This window comes from Mixophyes fleayi, chromosome 3 (assembly GCF_038048845.1).
Source record: "Mixophyes fleayi isolate aMixFle1 chromosome 3, aMixFle1.hap1, whole genome shotgun sequence".
Lineage (NCBI taxonomy): Eukaryota > Metazoa > Chordata > Amphibia > Anura > Limnodynastidae > Mixophyes > Mixophyes fleayi.
Window position 1 is genome coordinate 226,900,944 of NC_134404.1, and position 20,529 is coordinate 226,921,472.

The 20,529-nt window shown below is 39.2% G+C and overlaps 1 protein-coding gene across 1 annotated transcript in view; it reads right to left on the reverse strand.

Annotated features, from left to right (window-relative positions):
- Positions 1–32: 32 nt before the first annotated feature.
- The window catches only part of PEX3 (peroxisomal biogenesis factor 3), a 31,314-nt gene continuing 10,817 nt past the window's right edge, over positions 33–20,529 (reverse strand). Inside the window, exons 6-13 of the mRNA XM_075203227.1 lie at positions 18,659–18,780; positions 17,060–17,126; positions 16,875–16,929; positions 14,529–14,697; positions 12,730–12,800; positions 9,766–9,888; positions 8,737–8,833; positions 33–1,726 (exon numbers count right to left, since the gene is read on the reverse strand). Coding sequence (XP_075059328.1) covers positions 1,643–1,726; positions 8,737–8,833; positions 9,766–9,888; positions 12,730–12,800; positions 14,529–14,697; positions 16,875–16,929; positions 17,060–17,126; positions 18,659–18,780 — 788 coding nt within the window. The 3' untranslated portion in view covers positions 33–1,642. The remainder of the gene's footprint in view (positions 1,727–8,736; positions 8,834–9,765; positions 9,889–12,729; positions 12,801–14,528; positions 14,698–16,874; positions 16,930–17,059; positions 17,127–18,658; positions 18,781–20,529) is intronic.

The window sequence follows — 20,529 nt, forward strand, 5'->3', positions numbered from 1 at the left end:
CACTTTTTTGTATATTAAGTATAGCAGTCAGGTTATTATTTAAAAAGCCACTTTATTGAAATACAGACATTTCATAGGCTAAATTGCCATTTTTCAATAAAAAAAAGATCTACAGTAGGCTGCACGCAGCAACTGTGTGTTACAGTATGTAAAGCGCTCATAAAACAACTTGAATAGTTTAAATAAATTAGAATATCAATTACTACACTCAAAAAAGCAAGACTAAAGTAATATTTAAACCTTAGTTAATGTATTAAGCAATAAGGTGGAAGAGTTCTACACAATATTTATGGATCTCTAGATCTCAAATCTGTTGCAGCCAAACCAACAAAATAAAATTTTCCCATGAGTGTACAATATAGTGAAAGAAACAAGCAACACCTACTGATGTAAATGTGTATAATCAAAACACGTACAGTTCCACATATTGTTTGGGTTCATGTTAGAACCAATAAAACAAATTACGTGGTTACAGAGGATATTAATCCATGGGTATACAGCATTTTGTAATTGTTAGGGAAAATTGGCAAAAAATTGTTCAGACTGTATAAAAGCACATTAAAGCATCTACCCTCAGGTGAATGTATCAAAATGGTTGAATCCCTGGGTTTGATAAACACTGCTATAGGGGATGTTATGATAATGGTTTGCAGCATGAAACAGTCTTTTTTTTATTGTACTTTAAATGTTTTATTAGACATTGATGAACAAACTTCATTGGCAGTTTTCCCCTGAACATTATAAGATAATTTATAAAGATAATCTCAGGTTTCATAATTAATATTTCAGCTAGCCTGTAATACTGCAGATAAACTTCTATCTGTTGGTCCTTCTCTTCTTACTGTATTAACAACTGCAAGTGTATTGATTTTACATTTGCTGATCTTGTAGGTTGTCTTTTATTGTTTCACACACTCTGGAGTAACTTTATTGTTCATTAATTAATGCTTAAAGACAATTACTTATCAAAGAATAATAATAAAATAAAAAAAAGTGTTGCTGGCTAGATGAAATATGAAACATATCAATAGAGAACACCATGCGCCAACATAGAAGTGGTACACACTTGCATATTGTGTGGTGACAAATACTCTTGGTGGCAGTAGCCACAGCCTATTTTATTCAGTAATACAATCCTAATTTTACTATTTGTAATTGTATCAATGACATTAAAATCAGTTACAGTTTAACAATATGCTGGTTATAACCAAGGAGGTACTAAGGCCTTTTTTTGGGGAGGTGAGGAGGGTTGATTCAATATCAAGAGCGCTCTGTGTTAATCATGCTACAATCATTTTGTTTGGACTATAAAGTTCAGGGTATTTTCTGGACCAAAAATGCAGATTCATAAATAAATTTATTATACTATTAGTTAAAGTATCATATCATAGATGTGGTGCAGATGACAACCTGCTGAATGATATAAAACATACGTTTCATGCTGTACCGATTGAACAGGAAATATTTCCATTGCCACTGCGACATGTTACAGCATCCTCAGAAAAGACAGATTGATTATTCTGGTCAGAGTCATTTTACCTTATTTCAATTAAAAGGAATGTCATATACAGTCTGTAAACATTGATGTTCCACTGGGATCTTAGGAGAGGAGTACTACATCTGTGCACAGCGGGATAAAATGTTATTTCTCAAGTTGCTGGGGTGTGCTAAAAGCCTCATACACATTGGCAGCAAAGTCCTTTACTTGTTCCATGAGTAAGAGGTCCTATGAAATAACACACAATCAAAGGATGCAATATAAAAACAATATAAAAAACAAATTAATAAAAGTATTGTGATAAAAAGAGCAGAGCAGTGGAAACAATTGTGTCATGTGGAGAGCATCATCATCATCTACCTGATGCCACAGGAAAATATTCAGTGATGTCACAGGACTTTCCTTTTCAATGTGGAAATGCCTATCAATTCTGCACTAGCTGTACAAAGCATTTAGTTTGTATTTTTTAAATATACGGGGAGCAAGAAGCCAAATAGAACTGTAGCATCCTGACTAGACCCCAAGTCACTGACATATCTGACATATATAAGCATCCCTTAAGAGTTTTGCGACTCAAATGTTCAATTGCTAGAAAGAAAGAAATTTGTGCTTTTCTTTGTATTTCTAAAATGTAAATATAAAAATGATGAATGTATAAACATTCTTCTTATAGGACTTTATCTCGTTCTATAATGGCAACAGTTAATAAACTTGTTGTTCATCACTCAGTAAAGATTCCATTAATTGTATTATCTTTCCTAGAAGTATATTTTTTCTTCACAGAGCTCCTGTTACTTTTATTCAAGTGTAAGACTCCTCTCACAATACAAGAGTTTGGGAGGAAAGAAGTGGTCTAATGGCAAAGAATATGTGTAATGTAATTGGGGGAATGTTCAGGTCTCGAAAGGCCAGAAAATCTTAACAGAGCAGGAAAAGAGGAAGCACCCACAACTCTAAGTTAGCTTATAGCCTGCACACAGGTAAAACATAAAATTATTTTATCCTTCACCCACTCTGGAGGACACTGCTACCATGGGGTTGTATGAGGGCATATGGAGTTGGCATTTAAATAGTTAACAACTAAATGCTGCTGACTCCACCCCTCTGCAACCTCCACGGACCTCAGTTTTGTGTAAGTGCCCAGGGAGTTGGGCTGTCTAAGTATGGTTTTGCAGTATTTGCTGCTTAGTTGTTTTTTTTTAAAATAATAAAACTAAGAGGAAATAAGAAGACAGAGAATTTAATCTACCGATGGTGCAGTGACAGCAATATGTGTCTGTCGCTGCAATATCCAGGCAGGTCCAGCATTGCCGATGGCAGAGAGCACTGGCAATCCGTCTGAGGACCAGCCATTTTGGATCTCGTAGAGGTACAGAGAAGCAAAGTTCTGAGCTGGCAGTATTAGTGTAGATCGGAGGAGGCACTTTCAGGTGCAGGCTCACAACGGCATACTAGATAGGATGTTGGGGAGATCCTGTTCCCGAGTGTGCAAGACATCTGACAGTTGGAGAAGAGAGTGAGAGTCCCCCCAAGGTGGTGGTATGCCTTGGAGCGGGAAAATGTTTGCGCCTTTTCCAAAATAGTCGGACTTCTGAGAGACATTGCCACTGGCTTTTCTTCTCTGATTCCTTCTGACTAACTAGTGAAGACTAAGTAGCCCACAGGAAAGATTCTTGGGAGACAATATTGGTTAAATCTGCATGTTAATCCTCAGCACATAGGGTGATTATATCAGATTCTGTATGCAGATAGGACAGTCAGTATAGTGTGGGCTTTATTACTACTTTTACTGGTTTGGTGGGCGTCAGCCAGAGTCCAAATCTAGTAATTGTTTATTACCTATACTGTATTTCCTTCTTTTTTTTAAGCAAAAGAGAAAGGTTGTTTAGTATGTCTGATAAAGGGAAGAGTTCCTGTGTTAAGTTTTATACATGCTCACAATGCTCTGCCAAACTGTCGATGAGGCAACATGTCCAGGGAGCAGTTTGTGTGCAGTGTGAAGCAGGGGACCAGGCGGCCTGGGATGGTCCTTCTACCGCGGTGAAGGACCCGGAGTGGGTATCATCCTTATTGCAGTCGGTTTCTATTCTTACTCAGATCATTAACCAGCAAGCAGAATCTACTGCTGCTTCTATGAATTTAAATGCTGGATCCTATTCAGTGGAGGTGGTTAATAATTTGGCTTTAGAGGGTGCTGGGAGTGAGATCCCTCAGGCCCTTCTTACTCTATCACAGGCCACACAGGCTGAACCTGCACGGTCATACTCTCCGGATAAACGTTTGGACAGCTTGAACAGATATTTTATCTCTCGTAGATATTTGGTGCCTTGAGCCAAGCGATCCAGGCTTCCTTAGCCTTTGTTATCATTCTCAGATTCAGAGGGTTCATCTGAAAAGGATGGCGAACTGGATTCAGATTCTACTCAATTGGGAGATTACGATACCAATAACAGAAACCAGGGAATTCAAGATCTGGTGATGGTGGTGCATCAAACCCTTGACCTTGACCTAGGGGTTTCCTGTTCAGGGGTTATTTAAACACAGTAAGCCTAAGACTGTTTGTTTTCCCTCTTCAGCGGAACTTACAGAGATTGCAGAGTCCGCCTGGAAGCAACCGGACGAGAAATTTTCGTTTCCTCGAAGGTATGCGGAGGTTTATCCTGAGCAGGAAGTGACTTGTTGGGAACAGTTACCCAGAGTGGATGCTCCGGTGGCTAGGTTAGCTCGGCATAACCCTGCAGTTTCCTTGATTGGTGACACTTCAGGACCTATCAGATCGCAAAATAAAGGAGTTTCTGAAGAACCTCTTCCTTGCGGAAAGTACAGCTTTTAGACCTTTGTTTTCGTCCGCTTGGGTGGCCTGAGCTATGGAACTTTGGCCTGAATGATTAGCAGCGGGATTACAAGATTCCAAATTACTCCCTTTGGCTCTTCACCTGAAGGAAGCTTCTGGTTATGAGGCAGCTCAAGATGTGGTTTCATTTTCCTCTTCTGTATCCGGTCTGAAGTGGAGGCTAGGGGGACGCTTTGGCTTTGTTCCTGGGATGCTGATGGGCAATCTAAACTATCCATTGAAGCCTTACCTTTCTCCGGATAGGTGCTTTTTGGCTCTGAATTAGATAATTTGCCTCCAGTCGTCTGACTGATCATGAGTACTTTCCTGCCTGTGAGCACTCCTAAACCTGGGATGCCGAGGTTTGGGTCTTTTCGGCAGTTCTTTCATGGAAGCTTGACCTCTGGGGATCAGTCTTCCATTAGAGGCAGACCGCTTGCGATTAGAGGTCGGTCTCAGAAAGGCAGAGGTTCCTATTCCAAGAGACGTTCCACCTCCAAGACTTCAGACAAGACTCCTGTATGATGGGTTTTCCCCTCCCCTTGTGGCTGCTGGGGTGTGGGGGGTCGCCGACAATTGTTCAAAGACCAGTGAGCGGCGTCCAGCAGAGATATTTGGATCTTGCTAATTGTTTCCAGAGGTTACATAATAGACATCATGGGAACCTTCTTTTATCCCCCCTTACCTTGCGACTTTTGCAGGGTCCTGGAAGCTCAGAAAGGCCAGAACCTGTTTTTGGTGCCCAAACAAGGGGCCTGATTCATTAAGGATCTTAACTTGAGAAACTTCTTATTTCAGTCTCCTGGACAAAACTATGTTACAATGCAAGGGGTGCAAATTAGCATTCTGTTTTGCACATCATAAGTTAAATACTGACTGCTTTTTCATGTAGCACACAAATATCAACTTTAAATTTCAGTGTACAAATAAGCTATCAAGTATTTGTGTGCTACATGGAAAAACAATCAGTATTTAACTTATGTGCAAAACAGAATGCTAATTTGCACCCCTTGCATTGTAACATGGTTTTGTGCAGGAGACTGAAATAAGAAGTTTCTCAAGTTAAGATCCTTAATGAATCAGGCCCAAGATGGTTAATTTCGGCTGATACTGAACCTTAAAGGGCCTCATTCAACATCTTTGACTGGACAAGTTTCGCATGAAATCAGTCTACTCAATGATCAATGGTTTAGAACCCCAGGAGTTTCTCGCGTCTATAGACATCCGGAACGCTTACCTTCATGTGCCAATTTGGGAGGGGCACCAATCTCTTCTTCGCTTCACGATAGGCAGCTCCCAATTTCAGTTCCAGGCGCTCCTCTTTGGTCTTGCCACTGCACCGAGGGTATTCACGAAAATTATGGCAGTAATAGCGACAGGTTTGCCTGCCCAGAGGGTGAATATAGTTCCATATCTGGACAATTTGCATCAAGGCATCCACGGGATCCCTCCTGTCTCAGCATCTGTCCCTGTCTATTCGGTTCCCAGAACACCAGAGTTGGATAATTATTCAAAATCCCAATTGGAACCCTCATAAAGGATGATTTTTCTAGGTCTTCTGATGGACACAACCCTTTAGAAGGTTGTCTTTCCGGAACCTAAAGTTTGATCCATGCAGACCTCTGTTCGGTTGCTCCTGGATCACCCACGTTCTTTCATGCAATTTGAAATGAGGGTCCAGGGCCTGATGGTGTTAACATTTGCGACCTTCCCTTCGTTCGTTTCAATGGCATCTCCTGAGGCAATGGTGTGGATCCCCTCTCCATCTGGAGACCCTTTTGAACGGACACTCCAGAAAGACCAGTCTTTCTCTGGATTGGTGGCTTGTGCAGGAGCATCTGATGAGAGGCAGATCCTTTGCCCCGTGAAACTGGGTTTTAGTGACCACGGATGCTAATCTAAGTGGCTGGGGAGTGGTTGTTCTCTATCTCCGGCTTTAGAGTCTTTGGAGCAACAGAGAAGCCCTCCTGCTGATCAACATTCTCGACTTGAGAGCCATGATGTTAGCTCTCCAGGGAGAACAATCCCTTCTTCAGGGAAAACCAGTCCGCCTCCAATCCGACAATGCAACAGCGGTGGCATATGTAAATCGTGAAGGAGGAACAAGAAGTTCAGGAGCCATGCAGGTGGCGGAACAGATTCTGTCTTGCCTTTGTCCCAGCAATCTTGGCAATTTTCTTACCTGGAGTGGACAACTGAGAAGTGGATTACCCCAGCAAGCATGCAATCCTCCCAGGAGAATGGTCCCTGCACCCTCAGGAATTGGTCCGGACGTGGGGCATTCCAGATCTGGATCTAATAGCGTCAAGACACAATCGCAAAGTTGCAAGATTCTGCGCAACCAGAGATCCTCTGGTGGATGTGATATCCATGCGGTGGGAATTCCAGTTGGGATATCTCTTTTTGCCAATTCCAATGATTCTACAGGTTCTCAGGTGAGTAAGAATGGGAGGTCTGGTAATTCTGGTGGCACCAAATTGGTCCAGAAGGGTTTGATTTAGCAACATCTTGCTGCTGGCAGAAGGTACATTGATGGGCCCTTCCACTCAGACCCGACCTTTTTTAGGCAAGAACCCTTCCATCATCCGGACTTACCTCGGTTGGCTTTAATGACATGGCTGTTGAGGCCAGACTCTGGAGATTTAATGGATTCTCCTCTAAACTAGTGGAGACCATTATGAGGGCTAGAAAACCGGTTTCAGCTATGATCTATTACAAGATGTGGGATATCTATGTAAAACGGTGCAAGCAAAAGTCTTTTAGCCCCTTTCAGATTTTTGGATTTTCTTCAAGAGGGTTTGGATGCTGGGCTTCAGGTCAGCTCTCTAAAGAGTCAGGTTTTGGCGCTTTCAATTTTCTTCCAACGTAGTTTGGCTACTTTATTTAATGTACAAACTTTTCTTCAGGGGGTGTTGCGGGTTCAGCCTTCCTATGTACCTCCAAGTAGCTCCCTTAATTTGGTCCTTGATGTTCTTCAGTCCTCCTTTTTTACCACTGGAATCTGTTGAATTGCGTTTTTTGACATGGAAGGTGGTGTTCTTGATGGCTATAACATCGGTACACCAGGTTTAGGAACTTGGAGCCTCATCACGTAAGTTTCCTTATCTTGTGTTTCATGATGATAGGGCGGTTTTTAGAACGGTGTCTACTTTCTTACCGGAAGCGGTTTTGGGGTTCCACTTAAATCAAGGTATAGTGGGCCCGGATTTTCGTGAGGGAAGATCTCCTTCAGGACCTTCTTCTTCTGTGTCTTTGGATGTAGTCCAAGCATTGAAAATTTATGTGGGTAGGACTTAGACTTATCGTAAAACAGACTCTCTTTTTGTTCTTTAGGATTCTCATAAGAAAGGGTGGCCTGCCACCAAACAAACTATTGCACATTGGATCAGATCTATGATTGAGAATGTTTATGCGAATGTAGACCATCCAATGCTGGAGGTTATCACGGCACACTCCACACGTGCGGTGAGGGCATCTCGGGCTGCTCGTCACAGGTCTTCCGCAGATCAACTTTTTGCATCCTCGGACGCCAGTTTTGGCCATGGAGTTTTGCGAGCTGGTAGACCAGAGCAATCCCTTCTTTTAGGGGCTACTTTAGAAGGTCCCCATGGTAGCAGTGTCCCACAGAGTGGATGAGGGAGAAAAGACTTACATTAAATCTCTTTCTCCGAGTCCATCTGGGAAACACTGTGTTCCCTCACTTTTGCTGTTCTACTGTGTAGTTTTGTTGGTTGATTTCCCTCCTTGGGGCTATAGTATTCACTGAGGTCCATGGGGGTTGCAGAGGGGAAGAGTAAGCAGCAAATTTAGTTGTTAACTATTTAAGTGCCAACTCCAGGCGCCCTCAATACAACCCTATGGTAGCAGTGTCCCCCAGATGAACTCGGAAAAAGAGATTTAACGTAAGTACAAAAGTCTTTTTAACATACACATTACCCTGTGCTAGACACATTTTTTGTAGAATGGCTGAAAAAACAGTATATTTTAATGTTTGGGGATTACTAAGGGGGAGATTAAATTAATCACGAGGTGTCTCCAGAACATCTGAACAACTCGCTGTGGAAATTTGACTGAAATCTCTGTTCATTTGGCCTCGCACCTCTATGAATAGGCTGAGATTTCTACTGTAAGTGTTGGCAATGTGCGCAGCGCAATGTCCGAGCGCCACATCGCCAACAATTGAATCTTCCCATACACTTTGATATGTTCAGAGTCACTATAACGTACTTTATGGTACAATCAGTATACTTAGAGACAATAGTGACTGTTGTCATACTTCTAAATCAGCAGTGATCAACAATGGTGCACAGATGTGTTGCCTTGTTGATGCTCCCGGTGTGAAGGACGGTGTAAGCAGCCTACTGTGGCAAGCAGATAGCCTGAGATATAAATGTATAAATTTTACCTGTACAAAGTGATTGGGCATCTCACTACATATAGAGTGGATCTGTCCATTAACTATAGGAATAATTTTGGCCACTGGAAGACAAATGCTGGAAAGGCTGTACAAAATAGAAAAAACACAAAAAAACACATTAACAAAAACAGGTGATTATTCTATTTTGGAAAGAAATAGAAAATTTATGTTGTATGACTAAAAGACTGCACATATAAAATATATTTCTATGGTTTAATTACATATTTAATCCAAATAAAAAGTAAAACTCATATACATAATTTTGACATGCTTTATAACTATATTTAGTATTCCACTGTGTTTATAAACATTAATACCCAAAGGAGAAAACCAAACACTACATTCAAACATAAGAACCTCATCCCAGCCGGGTAGTACGGTGGTGGCAGTATCTTGATTTGGGGCTATTTTGCTGCTATGTGACAAGGATGACTTGCCACTATTGATAGAATGATGCATTCTAGATTGGACCATTAAATTCTACTGGAGAATATCAATGTATCTGTCCATGAACCGAAGCAGAAGAAATTTTGTGTTTTGGAATGGCCCAGACCGTAATCCAATCAAAATGCTGTGGCCGGACCTGAAGCTAGCTGTTCGTGCAAGAAAACTCACCAACATCCATGAGTTGATGCAGTACTGTAAGGAGGAATGGACTGATCAACAATTACCATAAATGCAAACACTAAATGTTATGTTATTTTTATCAATAAATCAATGAAAATGTATATTCTTTTGAGTGTTTGATTTATTGGGCTTTATCTATTTTTATGACATAGATGAAGATCTGAACAATATAAACATCAGTTATAACTGGACAATAGACATTTTTACACCATAAGGAACACTCAACTTCTATCAGAAGACACCTCAGAAACCAGTGTCCTGTATACAAAACATGGCATGTGTCCCAATAACTTTATATTCTGATCAACCTGCTAAAATAGAAGCAGCTACAAGCAAATTAAACAATGTTTTTCTCAACTTTTGTTATACTAGTAAAAATCACAAACGTACCTGTTTACTGTGCTGTCTTGATTCAGTTCTTGTTCGTTAGGTCGAAAGAACTCTGCAATGCTGTCAAGAAGCCTTCCAAAACCTCGACTTAAGCATGAATTCAACACCGTGCTAAAGTCCTGACTGTGAAAATATTAATTGTGTGAAATCTCTAATGCATTGTAATATATTAAAGTTATGGCATTCGGAAATGACTTTAAAGAAGTTCTGTCATGAAGTATTCCTGTTTATTTAGTTTTATTGTGATTTTTGTTTTAATATTAGGATGTTAATAATAAAGACATGCAGATTCATTGATAAACACAAATGAGTTTTTAATTTACTATAAACTTTTAAACAATATCTGCCATTCCACTTGAAAGCATTCTGTAATTCATATGATGTGGTCACATCAAACTCCATCACACTGAATAGGTTAGGAAAAGCATGCATGTTTGCTCTGCCTCAGACCAATGCCATCCACAACTGCCCATACAGGGAGATGCAATATATTGCCAAAACTGATCTCCTTGTTTTCCCTCCTTCTAAATCTTCACCCCACCTTGATCTCTCCATCACTGTTAATAACACCACCATCTCTCTATTTCCTAACTTCGCTGCTTCGCTGGGTGTCACCCTCAACTGATGCCTCTCTTTTGCACTCCACATTCAATCCCTTGTCCAATGCTGTCACTTCCAACTACGGAATATCGCCTGCATCCGGCCCTTCCGTTCTCGGGTTGCCGCCAAAGCCTTTATCCACGCACTCATTTTCCATCTTGATTACTGTAACCTCCTTACCTGGCTTCCCCACTCTCATCTCGTCCCCCTTTGCTCTATTCTCAATGCAGCTGAGAGACTTATCTTTCCTTCACACTGCTCCTCCTCTGCCTCGCCTTACACTGGCTCCCTTTCGCCTACAGAATTCTCTTTAAACTCCTCACCTACAAGGCCCACTCCCACTCCACTGCCCCTTATATCTCCAACATTCTCTCCATTCACACTCCTGCCCGTTCCATGCGGTTGGCCAATGACTGACACCTCCGGTGCTGCTCCTCCTCCACTGAAACAACCTTCCTTGCTCCATCCCTCTAAAAATCCATCTGTTCCTCAAAGCCTACCAGCCATCCACTTAACCTTCTCCATCCTTCTTCTCCTCCTCCTCATTCCTGTTCGCATTCCTCTTGCGCTTGATACCCTCCACTGACTCCTCTCGTGCTTGCTATCTGTTTCCCCTCCCCTTAATATGTAAGTTCTTACGAGCAGGGCCCTCTTCCTTTCTGTCTCAATTCCATTTCTTCTTTTACAAAGTCACTGTACTTGCTTTGCTTAGAGCTATTGGAGCCGTAGTTTTACTCGTCTTACTATGTACTGTTGTACCCTGTATGGTCCACTGTACGTATTGTACTTTGGACTGTGCTGCGGAAACCTTGCAAGTAAACCATATAAGTAAAGAATAATAATAAAAATAATAATAACCCATTCATTCAGATTTCCACAGGCTCTATAGCAATTATTTATTTGTTTTCCATGAGAAGTCCATTATGATCTGACTGACGCTGGTCATGAGTTCTCCCTGTCTGAGTCTGGGACCCTAAATGTACCATCACAAGCTATCCCCAGGATATGAGCCAGATCACTGGGGATATTGTGAAGGTCTGAAGGAAGGGACTTGTGTATTTCAGAAGAACACATCAGTAGAGAATACTGTTTGCAGTATTCCAACAGGACAGTTTAGTTTGTTACCATTACCTATCAGATCACAAGAAACTATTGGTGTGTATATATTAAGTGGCCAGTTTATGAAGCACACCTCTCTAGTACTGGGTAGGACCCAACTTGGACGCCAAAATAGTCTGAATTCTCCATGGCATGAATTCAACAAACTGTTACAAACATTCCTTAGAGATTCTGGTCCATGTTGACATGATATCATCACACAGTTCCTGCAAATCTCCCATTTCACCATTAAAGATGCTCTACTGGATTGAGATCTGGTGACTGTGGAGGCCATTGGAGCCTACAGAACTCATCGCCATGTTTGTAGACATGGCGTGCTATCTTGTTGGAAGTAGCCATTAGAAGATGGGTAGACTGTGACATTTAAACAATGCTCATTTAGTAATAAGGAGCATACTGTATGGCAAGAAAACATTCCCTACATAATTACACCACCACCAGCATGCATCGTTGACAAAAGGCAGGATGGATCCATCTTGCTTACACTAAATTCTGAAACCCTACCATCTGCATGTTCAGTTTTGAAGAGCCTATGTCCAATGCAGCTTCAGTTTCCTGTTCTTAGCCGACAGTGGAACCCAGCATGGTCTTCTGCTGCTGTAGCCCATCCACTTCAAGGTGCGACATGCTGTGCATTCAGAGATGCTCTTCTACATACCACTTTTGCCTCCTTGTCAGCTTGAACCAGTCTGACCATTCACTTCTGACCTCATTAACTAGGCATTTTGACCCAAATAACTACCACTTAATGGATATTTTTACTTTGTACATCATTCTCTGATAACTCTATAGAGACTGTGTGTGAAAATCTGAGATTAGCACCTTCTGAAATACTCAAACCACCACATGTGACACCACCAATTATTCCACGGACACTTTGATCATATTTCTTCCCCATTCTGGTGTTTGTTCTGAACAACAAGTGAACCTCTTGACCATGTCTACATGCTTTTATGCATTGAGCAGCTGCCACGTGATTGGTTTATTAGATATTTGCGTTAACGTACAAGTGTACATACAAAGTGGCCACTGAGTGTATATAAACTAGTTATTTCCTTTTAAAGAAATTGTTCTACTAACAGATGCAAAAACCTACTCAACAGCTAAAACCCTCTAAAAAGTAAGCAGTAAAAATGCCTGAAAACCTATGTCCATTTTCATTTAAATAGCCTTTTCTAAGTCTATCCAAGAAGTATAGAAGTATAACCCTATGCAGAAGCAACTCTCAACATTCATGATATGTACCTCTCCAACATGTCTCTGGTTTCATTCAGTAGTCGAATCGTAGTGACATCTTTCTCCGTTAGTCCGCATGCCTAATAAAAACAAAGGTTTACATATTTCTTCAGAAAACTACAAAAAAATACAGGCCCATAACTCATGTATGTTCCATTTGAGTCTTCTGCTGCTGTAGTTGTGCAATGCAAGATCAAAAATATTTTTCTCTAAATGTAATGGACGTAACCTACTGTGTGCCAAGAATGCAAGGCAACACTAGATACGTCTTTTCCAGTGGTGGCAATCATTACTAAATACCAACTATTCGATTTATAAGGTAGTTATCCGAAGGGCAAATATTTCCATCAACAAGGTTTAAGCAATTTCCCAGCCCCAGTGGCAGATTAAGATTACCTTGAGTCCCAGACAGTAAGCAAGTTGTCGACCCAACATCATTCCCACTGCCAAATAAAAACAATCCCTTGGATTTAAAATTGATATTAAGACCAATATAACCCCTTCCAAAAAACTAAATTTGAATATAAATTTGTCCCTTAAAAGTTACTACATGTAAATACTAGGCTTCTTTAAATGAAATACTGAACCCAAGACCCTTAAATTCAATCCAGTGCCCACCCCCACAATTTAGTACTGCGACATAATAAAGACAAAAAAATAAAAACTAAGCTAAAGATATGATAAATTTATGAAAAAACATATGCCCATTATAGCAAAAGTAGACACACACACACACACACACACACACACACACACACACACACATCATGACATGGGCCACAGCTGGGTAGTAAACAAAACATAGGCAAACAAACCCTCCATAAAATTAAAAAAAATGAAAATCATAAACATTTCTGACACTGACACAATGAGAAAAAAAAAAGAAATAAATGTAAGCAGTAACAATAGCGGATGTCAGATATTAAAATACATTTTGTGACTGCCTGTCTTTTTTGCATTTTGATGGTTGCCCTCCTGACGCATCAGTCCTTCTCTCTGTTTACCAATGGTGTATCTTAAATAGATAAAACAGACTTCTCTGTGCAGGTGTAAACACATAAGTATAACGAAGCCTATGAGCACCTTGTTGCATTACCGCAGTGACCACCGTTATATGACCAATATACAATACAGCACACATTTTAACATTATACAATGTAGCTCCCAATATATAACACATACTCCATATGCCAGTACACAGCACCTATCTGAGCAGTAATCAGTGCAGACCCTATTTGCCCTTTAAACAGTACCTATCTCAACTGACCAAGGATCCGTAGGTCACATCCATTTTTCTTATGTTAGTCCCACTTTTCACCACATACCAACTTATTAGCATGAATAAATTGCAGTCATGATTCCCAATGCTGACCAAAATAACCACCATTATACTTGCCCAATTTAACCAGTATACAGTGCATACCCCAAAAATACTGATGGGTGGCTAGACCTAAAAAAAAGAATTGATAGGGACCAGTATAAGAATCACTTGTTACATTTAACTCCATTCACTATTTATTGTACATATTTTGTTTAACTATGTTAAACATTTCAGTGCAGTTACAGAACCGGTCACCTTTAATAACTATGTAACTGCAGTAAGCACCACCTATTTTCAACATCTGTCAATAGGCTTAAAACTCCCATCTGAATAAAAATGTTCTACCAGGAACTGCATGTTATGGTATCTCACTGCTTGAGGTCCATCAATGATGAGCAACAGTAACTCTGTGGAACATATACAAGGTTGAAAATAAGAAACAAATACATGCGATTAACAAAAAACAAGCCCAGGTCCTCCTAAATACCTGAGATGTCAATGGGTTCTCTTCATCCGGCATCATGAAACGGCATAACAGTGATTTGCTCGATAGGTCCTCTAGGTCTGGGGTCTGGTTACATTCTTCTACCAGCCTGCGGATTTCCTTTATATGTTGTTCCAAATCCATGAGTGACAGAGAGTGCTTTAAAGATAAGCTGATAAAAAGAGAATATTCAGTGTAGGGATGTAAATTACTCTGAAGGTTCATCATTGTGTTCGACAGTATGTATGCATATGAATGGAGTGATCACATTATTATTATTGACATTTATTTATATACGACGCCAGTATAGTAACAAACAGATAATGTTATGTTCTGCATATAATTTGCATATGATCACTGTCTTCTGCCAGCTTGTTTTCGATCATATACACATACCGCGTCTGCGATTCCTCATGGCTGCTTTGTGTACATCTGAGGTGGTCAGGTAATGTAACATCACTGGAGGGTGTCCTCTGCCTAACCTGATTGGGGATCTCTCAGATAAAGGTCACCATATATCCAGTCATCAATGCTGGTTACAACGCTTCCTACGCTAGCTTCTCAATTCTGTAACCTGCTTATTTTCCTGTGATTTTTCTATCCTGCTTTGAGATATCTGCATTGATTGTCTCTACATATTGAACTACTTCAATAAATCTACTTAGTTCACAACTGCCTCATATGTCTTGCTTGCAACAATCTAACAGATAAAGATACTGAATAACATTAAAAAAGATTTAACACTGGAATATTTCTCTTCTAATTCAGTCTATTTTGCAATCATTTATTGTAGCTCTGAAATGTTCACACTGACATATCTGAATTAAGTCAAGGACAAAAAGACCAAATACATGTACAATAATGTATGTTCCATTGTAAAAAGGTCAAACAGCACTGTATCCCAGTACAGAAACTATAATATACTTAAAGGACATCCAAACTCCATAGTTAAGGCAAGAAACATTACTTCCTGGCACATATACTTAGGTGTTTCTACAAAGAACAAGCCTTGAGCTGTGGAGTCAAAATACACACACACATATATATATATATATATATATATATATATATATATATATATATATATATATATATATATATATATATATATATATATATATATATATATATATAGTACAAGTACTGAACAAATTCATGGTCCATCATCATTAGTCACAGCCTACTTTTACATTTGGCCCTGACATTTATTTCAACTTTTACTTTTTTTATCCTAATGTTCTACTTTGATTGACCCTTATCTAGCTTACATATAACTCTCAAAAGTAAAATACATTGGGACTGTCTCTACAAAGTTTAGTTATTTTTTAATACATTAGTTTATGTATGCATATAGCATGTATGCGTGTTAGGAGTTATTTTCAGCATAAATGAGACTAGATGGAGCAAGGACTATTTGAAAAATACTGATATCCATAATCTACAAAGTCTTGTAAGAGTTAAACTACAAAAAAAGCCCCAGTCTTTGCATCACATGAAAGTATTCTGTGATAATAATGGCATTGAGTTAATGGTAATATATCATACAGTGCTATTTTGTAATAGAACTTCGTAGTTTAAGAACATAAAGCATTATAGAATCTCTCTGACTTTTTTTTAGAAATTGTTAGGTTCTTTGCAGTGAAATGGTATACATGCAATAACTTTAAAATTACAAAATACCAATTTTCAACATACATGTATAGGTATATTATCACATAACATATGATACACAATATTTATAGTATTGACAGTACTATTTCAGAGAACTATGTGCAACTGGTATGGTGGATATTTACAACATCCACCTTCAGCAGAAAATACTCACAATATCTATACCCAGAATTCCAAAAATATCCTTTAGTCAAAACATTTATTAATGTTTTGACTAAAGGATATTTACTCAGTTATCAACCTCTTTCCAAACACCCCAAAACATACAGACTTATTGAATCTACACATAACTGAAACATAATTTAAGGCCCAAACATAATTACATGAGCATATACTTTCCTCTTTCTTCTCATTACTTTCACACTATCCCCTTAATTAGCTATTAAGCAATGCACACGTTTGTTTTTCTTTTCTGCCAGTGCTACACAAAATTTAGTGACCTATGATCAGAACAGGTGAGAGAATAACCCACCGTTCTGTGCAGAAGAAGCTACACTTGCTGCTGTCAGTCACTCTCTCCTGTGACAGTTGTACAGATAAACAGAGCTTTAGCATGCAGCATGACTGTTTTAATACAGAATAATTCAGAGCTACAATTGTAGCTGGACCTATAGATCAGATCTCTATCAAACAGTGCTCAACCCTTAGCAAGAGAACATTAAACTTCATTAGCTTTACCTGCCAAACACCCTCTGGACTGCCTGTTTCACAAGTGTGATCAGCTCGGTCAGACCTGAAGTAAAAAAATGACAGGTCATGTCTCTTACTTCCCACAGACTCACAGATATTCTGGCACTAAGTAATAGAGTAATAGTTGTAAACCAGCTAGCTGTAGTCCAGCAAAGAGTATCCTCAAGTCCTACCGTCTCCTAGGAGATGTTGAATACTGGACAAATATTGTTGTTGCACCTCAGGTGATGCTTGGAGTCCCTGGAAAGAGAGAATATGATTCCATTAGATGACGTATAAACGCGTTAGGGGGATAACTTAGCATTAACTCTGTGGACTTTAGGACTTAAAAATCAATGTAACAATTTGCAATTGTGGAAAAAGCAATTGTGGAGAATGAAAGGGTTGTTTTTCAAATGTTTTCGAACATGTGATATTGTGAGCATAGATATTTTCTTGAGTAAATCTTTAATTTCTTGTACAATGTTATTTTGTACTTTTTTCTTTTAACCTTGTAGAAACCCTACACTGCGAGGAGAGGGTCTCATGTGTCTATGCACCTCCCTTGCTGCTATGAAATGCAAATTAAACTGGATTTAACAGTGTTAGTAAAGGGAGAGGATCAATCTGGACCTCCTTACAAGTCGTCAGTGCTGTCTTTTCTCAGCATTAGGCTCATTGAACATGTGTACTTCTGCACTGAGAACGCATCTTTACAATAATGCTGTGTGGCGATGATTGGTTCCTGTCACCTCAATGAACACTTGAACTGTTAGTAACAACCTGGGTCCAACAATAGTGACTCTTAGCAGGGGTGGGTTTGAGAGTAAGCCTGGGTTCAACATAACAGAGGAAGTTATCAGTTAAATCATTGTTAATAAGCGAGTAATGAAAAATAAAAAAGGTTTACAGTTTCTAGACAGCATTAAAAGGTACCCAAGCCCAAAAAGTAGGATGTAACAGCTATTTTACACATGTTCTGAATGGACAACTTGAGTGGTGTTTGTAAATGTTGCAATGTCTTGCTCCATGTGTCATCTTGTCGAGTTGTCAATAAGAAAGCATTGCCATGAGGGCTCAACAAGAAGGGAGGATTAACAGTTGCTGATAAAACAGTTGGAGGAATGAAAAATGGCAGCTTATGACAACAGCAGCATTTGATTAAATTGGATTAATGCATTTACAATATAATTAACATTTAGTTGCTCTTCTATAAATTAAATGATATAGTCTATGGATAGACTAAAATAAAAAAATGTTTTAGTTCAACGTCATGTCCTTTTTAGGTGGGCAATGTCCTGAAATATAAGCTGTAACCCTCATATTCATCCACAAACCAGTTACTGGCATAACAATCTTCCAAACATGCCTTTAAAGTACTTCAATCAAAAATTACCTAATCGATTAACATATCCTTCTAGCAGTGTTCTATTTAACATTTTTGCCACTTTATAAATGTAAATTAGTCTATATATGGGATAATACACGCCATACTAAAAATTAAATAGAAAGTAGAAGTCATGGAGGAGCAGTAGACGGAGCATTGTTATACAGATTACAGAACTATTAGAAGACTTCTAATATCCATATAATTTGTCGTGGGGACTACATTATTCCTCATAACACAAGTTTTCCTGTTGACAACTAAAGTGATGACATCAGAGCTCACCGATTATAAGTAAAGTTACCAGAACTCCCTGTTTAAACAGATATTCACGGTAGATAAACATCACTTATAACAATAAATATAAACTTCAAAGTTAAACAGATTGACATGTGTGCTTTTTACTTACACTGCAGTTTTTCCCTCCAGAATTGTCCAGGTAGATATATCCACCGATAATGTTTAGTTGAACCCGAAGGAGAACAACAAGCATACATGTACTGTAAACAGCTACTACACTTCTAGCAATACCTGGGAAATGACAGAAGTACATGTATTGAATACAGTGATATAAACCTGTGCATATGGCATAAACATAAAGACTACAAGTACTATCAGGACTAGTTGTCCATTAAAGTCAATTTATACTTCATATGACTTGTGCATTTCATCGGAACTTCAACAGCAAGATCTTCAAGTCAACAGAGTATATTTTTTCAAGTTTTAAATACCAATATATGTTGTCTTCTTTCCTGGTGTACTATAAGCCTAGACATTTATTACAAACTGAAATACAAATATATTACATATCGCATGTGCATCTTAGATAAATAAGATATGGTAACTTTCCACTAATTAAATACATTTTTGATTAAATACATGATTGGTTGCTATGGGCAACAACATCTCCACTATTTTTTAAAATCATAATTTTTAATTATATTGCTACAAATTGATGGAAATTGCTGGAAATCAAATGAATATGAAAGAAAAAAAAAAAAGAGAGGATTTTATACTCACGTTAAATCTATTTCTCTTAGCCCATCTGGGGGACGCTACTTATGGGGTTGTATGAGGGAACTTGGAGTAGGCATTCAAATAGTTAACTTTCCTGCTATCAAGCTATATACTCTCTGCAACCCCGTGTAAACTTCAGTTATAATACAAAAGCCCGAAGGAAGGGAACCACAACACCAAAAGAATAACCACAGATGAGCAGAAGGGAGTCTCCCCCAAATGGACTCCGAGAAATGGATTTAACATGAGTGGTAAAATCCTTTTTTCTCGCACCTTCACCTGGGGAACCCTGCTTACAATGGGGACATGCCAAAGCAGCCCCCTAAGGGAGGAACCGCTCTGACAGTCCGGTCCGCAACACTGTGTGGCCGAAACCGGCATCCGGGGACGCAAACACATTAAATTGATAAAACCTAGTGAAAATTGCAGTTTAACACAGGGGATAGTTAAGTCAATAAATTAATTTTTTTGTCGATTTCTAGAGATGCAAATAAATGTGTGAAACTTAACCTTTAGAAGATCACTCCTATGTCTACTAATTGTTAAAGAAATGTAATATTTTTATACAACAGCTTTATTTTTTACTTAGAAAGTTAAATTACACCATATTTCTGCTTTTTCAACTATGATCCTTATGAACTTGTTAGCTAAGGTAAACATATTTCATCATCATCATCATCATCATTTATTTATATAGCGCCACTAATTCCGCAGCGCTGTACAGAGAACTCACTCACATCAGTCCCTGCCCCATTGGAGCTTACAGTCTAAATTCCCTAACATACACACACACAGACAGACAGACAGAGGCACACATAGACTAGGGTCAATTTGTTAGCAGCCAATTAACCTACCAGTATGTTTTTTGGAGTGTGGGAGGAAACTGGAGCACCCGGAGGAAACCCACGCAAACACGGGGAGAACATACAAACTCCTCACAGATAAGGCCATGGTCGGGAATTGAACTCATGACCCCAGTACTGTGAGGCAGAAGTGCTAACCACTACGCCACCGTGCTGCCCTCTGCAACATTTTGGAATGGACAGATAGAGTAAGCTCACTACATGTGACAGTGGTACCAATCAGCATATAATAGAATCATACACCACACTAGGGTCAATATGCTAGATTGGCATCAGCTCACAACTGAAAGAAATTCAAAATGAAAATAATTTATCGGAACCTTATTAAAAACTGTATGTCTGAAACTAGCATTCAGGGGTAATTTTCATGGCTTTGACAATCACAAACTCCCTCCTCAGT